Source organism: Trachemys scripta, chromosome 6 (genome assembly GCF_013100865.1).
Source record: "Trachemys scripta elegans isolate TJP31775 chromosome 6, CAS_Tse_1.0, whole genome shotgun sequence".
In the NCBI taxonomy this organism is placed as follows: Eukaryota; Metazoa; Chordata; order Testudines; family Emydidae; genus Trachemys; species Trachemys scripta.
The window spans coordinates 305765-311766 of record NC_048303.1 but is presented as its reverse complement, the minus strand read 5'-3'; the positions used below and the strand labels follow the sequence as shown (position 1 = coordinate 311766).

Here is a 6002-nt window from a genome sequence, read left to right as displayed (position 1 = left end):
CCCCCCCCGAGTCCCGCCCCCCATGCACTGACCCCCCCCCCCGGGCGCAGCGCGGGCGGGGCAGATCCTCCCCCCTTACCCGGGGCCGTGGGGCGGGTCCGGGCTCGCCAGGCTCCGGCCGAGCTTGGGGGCGCAGGCGGCGGCCATGGGTGCTGCGGGCGGAGTCCGGCGGAGAGCCCGTGCCGGGGACAGCGCCCGCCCCTCGGTGGGCCGGACACGCCGGGCCGGGACAGCCCCGCGGGGACGGACACGCCGGGCAGGGCGCGGCCAGGCGGCCCGGGGCTGGGGGCAGCAGGTGGCAGAGCCCCGCACCCCGGGGCCCTGGTGCCCGGCCTGGCACGGCCCCCCCCGGCCGGTCACCCCCCCAACAGGCAGAGCCCCTGCGGTTACTAATTGCAAAGTTCTATTGCTCCATGAATGTTAATGAGCTGTGCCCAGCTCAGTGTGACCCCTGCAGCTCCCAGGCTCAGGCACGGGGGCCCCCACTTTACTCCGACCGCGTCTGGGATTCTGGTTCCCGTTTAGTTCTGTTCTGTTAGCACCCAGAGGCCCCAATCCGGAGTGGAGCCCCCTCTCTGTATCTAAACAATCTCCTGTTGTACGTTCTCTGTAACAGTTCTGAGCGTGGCAGAGTCTCACAGACATGGGGACCATCCAGGAATGTCCCGGAGGTGACGTTTACTCTCCCAAATCCTTCCAGCAACACGCTACAAACCTGCTTCCAACTGAATCCTTTGTATTTATCAGAACGATTTGAATAACCGCTTCAGTGCGCAGAAGCCCAAGGCAATTGGTAAGATTTGGCTGGCAATATGTGTTTGTTATAGAGCTACGCTGCGAACATCCATCATTGAATTACACTCTAGATAGTAAAAAGCGACAAAGAGTCCTGTGGCACCTTATAGACTAACATATATTGGAGCATGAGCTTTCGTGGGTGAATCCCCACTGCGTCAGACGCATGCATTCTAGATAGCGATTCTTTTTAAGGGTATAGACCGTAGTGTTAATAAAAAGATTGTTTAAATACAGAGATTGGGCTCTTTGGGGCTAGTTTTTAAGTGACTGGGGACTATTGATGCAGTAGAAAGTAGCCCCGGGAATCATGGGTGAAGTTGCCCCCCTCAACCAAAGTCTGAGCTGGTGCCTTGTCACGGAGTGTGGGGGGACACAAGGCCCTGCACCCCCGGCTTTCTGCGATTCACCAGGACTCTCAGCCAGCCAGTAAAGCAGAAGGTTTATTTAGAGGACAGGAACACAGTCCAAGACAGGTCTTGCAGGCACAGACAACAGGATCCCCCCCAATTAGGTGCATCTTGGGGTCCCAGGGCACCACAGCCCCCTTGGGAGGTCAGAGCCCCGTCTGCCTCCCAGCCAGTCCACCAGCCAGCTCCTGCAACCCTCTCCCACAGCCTTTGTCCAGTTTCCCGGGCAAAGGTGTCACCTGGCCTCTAACCCCTTCCTGGGGTCTCACGTTACATGCTCAGGTATCTTCCCTCACAGCCAGACTCCCATCTCACCATGCAGACCATCCTAGCCACACTCCCCTGCCTTCCCAGCCAACACTCCCCACTCAGCATTCAAAGACCACAGTTAAGAACAGTCCCAGTTCGTCACATGCCATTGCGCGGGGAGTCAGTGGCAGAGAACTGACCTCACATTTCCTGGGTCTCCTAGGCCAGAGCGCAGCCACCAGCCCTGCTGCCCATTCTTAGTGGGTGTGTGATTCTTTGCAGGAGGCAGGGGCTGGGCATTGCTGGGGTTAGTTTGTGAATGGATTCCCAGGCCTGGTCCTTTGAGCACTGGCTCCGCCCCATGCCCCTTCCATCAGTTTAACCCTATCCTGGTCCCTTATAAAGGGTTTGTTTCTTCTCATGACTGTTTTGATTCCTTGATTCCTTTTAAATGTAATGTTAATGCGAGCGAGGCTGTAGGCTGGATATTCATCTATCCCCGCCTGTTGGTGGCAGCGGTGTGTGCTCAGAACACCAGCGAGCTAAGGGGTGAGCAGCCGTCAGTGCGAAGTGCACAAAGAACCCAGGACCAGGGTCCCTCTAATTTTTCCCACCCACGTGTGGAATGAATTTTGTTATGTGCAGCACCATGGAGGTGACACAACCCTGGGTGACACCTCACCTCCATATTCGTGCACAGAACAAAATTCATGTGACGGGGGTGGGGCTGAGCGGTTCGGAGTGTGGCAGTGGGCTCAGGGCTGGGGCAGAGGGTTAGGGTGCAGGGGGTGGGAGCTCTGGCTCTAGAGTGGGGCCAGGGATGAGGGGTTTGGGGTGCAGGCTGCCCTGGGGCTATGGCGGGGAGAGAGGACTCCCCCCAACTCTCTCTCCCCGCAGCAGCACCACGGGCTCCTCTCCCTGGCAGCTCCGGCAGGACTTGAGCTGGGCCAGGAGACCTGCATGGCCCTAAATAGCCTGCTGTGGGGCCGCGCAGCTTACAGGGAACCTAGCCCAGGACCCATTGATCCTGGGGGCGAGGGGCTGGGACACTTAGGAGGGAGCAGTAGGGGACAGCCCCACACCTAGGCATCAGGAGGCTACGAGAGACTAAAGGGAAAAAACACACTGAGGGACGGCACGACTCGGGCTGCGGCAGGGTGATTTAAAGGGGCGTGTAACAGGGTCCACTCACCACTCTGGCGCCGCCTCAGCCTGTCTTGGTGCCTTCGGGTGTACCTTGCCGCCGTGACTCCCGCTCTTTGACCCACATCTCTCCAAGGACCGCGGCGTCCTCTTCAGCGACACAGCCCCTCGGCCGCCACACACTGTGCTCCCCCTTCCGGGGGATCTGCCGTCCGCGGTCTGGCTACGTCCCGCATGGCCCCGGCACCCTCTTTACCCTTGTGTCAGGGCCTCAGTCTGCAACTCTCCAGCAGCCAGCCAGGAGCAGCATCAGGCTCCCTCGGCCCCTGTTTGCAGCACTGCTGTGTCCAGGGTGCTGGCAGTTCTCAGCCCTCCAGAGACACAGGGTATGTCTACACTACGGGATTAATCCGAATTTACAGAATTCGATTTTTGGCAACTGATTGAATAAAACAACAGAGAGTCCTGTGGCACCTTATAGACTAACAGATGTATTGGAGCATAAGCTTTCGTCGGCTGCATGTAATGGAAATTTCCAGAGGCAGGTATAAATATGCAGATAAGAATCAGTCTAACCTCGTTATCTCCAGACTGATTCTTGATACCTGCCTCTGGAAATTTCCATTACATGCGTCCGATGCAGTGGGTATTTACCCACGAAAGCTTATGCTCCAATACATCTGTTAGTGATGTTACATCTGTTAGTCTTAAAGGTGCCACAGGACTCTCTGCTGCTTTTTACAGATCCAGACTAACACGGCTACCCCTCTGATACTTGATTGTATAAAGTCGATTGTATGCGGCCACACTTAGCACATTAATTCGGCGGTGTGCGTCCATGTACCGAAGCTAGCGTTGACTTCCGGAGCGTTGCACTGTGGGTAGCTATCCCATAGCTATCCCATAGTTCCCGCAGTCTCCTCCGCCCATTGGAATTCTGGGTTGACATCCCAATGCCTGATGGGGCCAAAAATTTGTTGCGGGTGGTTATGGGTAAATGTCCTCAGTCAATCCTCCCTCTGTGAAAGCAACGGCAGACAATCGTTTCGCGCCCTTTTCCCTGGAGTGCCCGGGCAGACGCCATAGCACGGCAACCATGGAGCCCGTTCAGCCTTTTCACTGTCACCGTATGTCTACTGGATGCTGCTGACAGACGCGGCACTGCAGCGCTACACAGCAGCATCCCCTTGCCTTCGCAAGTTAGCAAAGACGGTTACCAGCCATACTGTACCAACTGCTGCTTTGCAAGTGGGCAAAGACGGTTACCAGTCATACTGTACCATCTGCTGCTGTCATGGGTGCTCCTGGCCGGCCTCAGTGAGGTCGGTCGGGGGCGCCTGGACAAAAATGGGAATGACTCCCCAGGTCATTCTCTTCTTTAAGTTTTGTCTAATGGAGAGTCAGTCCTGCCTAGAGTATCAGGCAAACCTACTAAAGAACCAGAGAGGCAAACGGCCGCTCCGGGTCAGAGCCCCGGACATCTCGCAGAAATGAGGAGCTGCATGCCATTCTAGGGGGTGCCCCCACAACAGCCCCACCCGTTGCTTCCCTCCTCCCCCACCCCTCCCTGGCTACCTTGGCAGTTCTCCCCGCTTTTGTGTGGTGAAATAATAATGCATGAATTTGAATCAACACTGACTTTATTGCCTCTGCGAGCAGAGATCAAGGGGGGAGGGGAGGGCGGCTGGCCTACAGCGAAGTCGAGTGAACCACCATTCTGCACTTGCTCAGCCTATAGCTGAAAATGGGACTCTGTGATGAGCACTAGGATAGACGCACAGGCAGGACTGAATCTCCATGTGTGTGGGGGCCTTTGGCTGACACTGGGAAAATACAAAATGTCCCAGGATATGCACGTTGGGGGACAGTTCTAAACGGCAGCTTTATTGTTTTATTGGCAGCAAAAAGTATCTGATGGTGAGCCCTGGGAGCAAGGGGTCGGCTGGGGTAGGTGCGACCGCGCGGTGGCGGTGCTGCCGACTGGGAGAGCAGCCTGAGGCAGAAGCCTCCAACTGGCATGATATTCCGGGCAGGACTGAATCTCCACTACACAAAACTTAAAGAAGAGAATGAACTGGGGAGTCATTCCCCTTTTTGTCCATGCGCCCCCGACCAACCTCACCAAGGCCAGCCAGGAGCACCCATGTCTGCCCAGGCGCCCCCGACCAACCTCACCAAGGCCAGCCAGGAGCACCCACGGGATGACGATGATGGTTACCAGTCATACTGCATCGTCTGCCGTCCGCAAGGCAAGGGGATGCTGCCGTGTAGCGCTGCAGCACCGCGTCTGCCAGCAGCATCCAGTCGACATACGGTGACAGTGAAAAAAGGCAAGAAATGATTTTTTTCCCCTTTGCTTTCACGGGGGGGCGCTGACAACATATACCCTGAACCACCTGCAACAATGTTTTTGACCCTTCAGGCATTGGGAGCTCAACCGAGAATTCAAATGGTTTTCGGAGAGTGCGGGAACTGTGGGATAGCTACAGTTGTCAGTCGCTCCTCCCTCCGTGAGCATCCATTTGATTCTTTGGCTTTCTGGTACGCTTGTCTCAGCTCCTTAAGTTTCACGCAACACTGTGTTGAGTCCCTGTTGTGGCCTCTGTCCATCATGGCCTTGGAGATTTTTTCAAATGTTTTGGCATTTCGTCTTTTGGAACGGAGTTCTGATAGCACGGATTCATCTCCCCATACAGAGATCAGATTCAGTATCTCCTGTTCGGGCCATGCTGGAACTCTTTTTTGATTCTGGGACTGCATGGTCACCTGTGCTGATGAGCTCTGCATGGTCACCTGTGCTGATGAGCGCGCCACGCTGGGGAAACAGGAAATGAAATTCAAAAGTTCGTGGGGCTTTTCCTGTCTACCTGGCCAGTGCATCCGAGTTCAGATTGCTGTCCAGAGCGGTCACAATGGTGCACTGTGGGATAGCTCCCAGAGGCCAATACCGTCGAATTGCGGCCACACTAACCCTAATTCGAAATGGCAATATCGATTTCGGCGCTACTCCGCTCGTCAGGGAGGAGTACAGAAATCGGTTTTAAGAGCCCTTTATGTTGAAGTAAATGGCTTCGTTGTGTGGACGGGTACAGGGTTAATTCGGTTTAACGCTGCTAAATTCGACCTAAACTCATAGTGTAGACCAGGCCTAAGTCCTTCCTCCCTGTGCTCCCAGCAGAGAACTGCCTCCCTCTGCCATGCAGCTCCCTTTTTATATGGGCCTGCTTGGTCCCGATTGGCTGCTCCCTTCAGCCCTCCTCTGATTGGCTGCCTCTGGCGCAGCCTCCCTAGGGCTGCTTTTAACCCCTTTTCTGCCAGTGAGGGGCAGCCGCCAGTTAAACATCACATTCCCTTCTATTGATCCTGCCATGACAACACCTCTGGCTGGCCCTCAGGGGCTGTTTC

General features: G+C 55.8%; 1 protein-coding gene across 2 annotated transcripts in view; it reads right to left on the bottom strand.

Moving 5' to 3' along the window:
* The window catches only part of FAM166B (family with sequence similarity 166 member B), a 6147-nt gene extending 5939 nt beyond the window's left edge, over positions 1–208 (bottom strand). For both annotated transcript variants that reach the window (XM_034774876.1, XM_034774877.1), the window contains exon 1: positions 80–208. In XM_034774876.1, coding sequence (XP_034630767.1) covers positions 80–147 — 68 coding nt within the window. In that variant the 5' untranslated portion in view covers positions 148–208. The remainder of the gene's footprint in view (positions 1–79) is intronic.
* Positions 209–6002: the final 5794 nt, after the last annotated feature.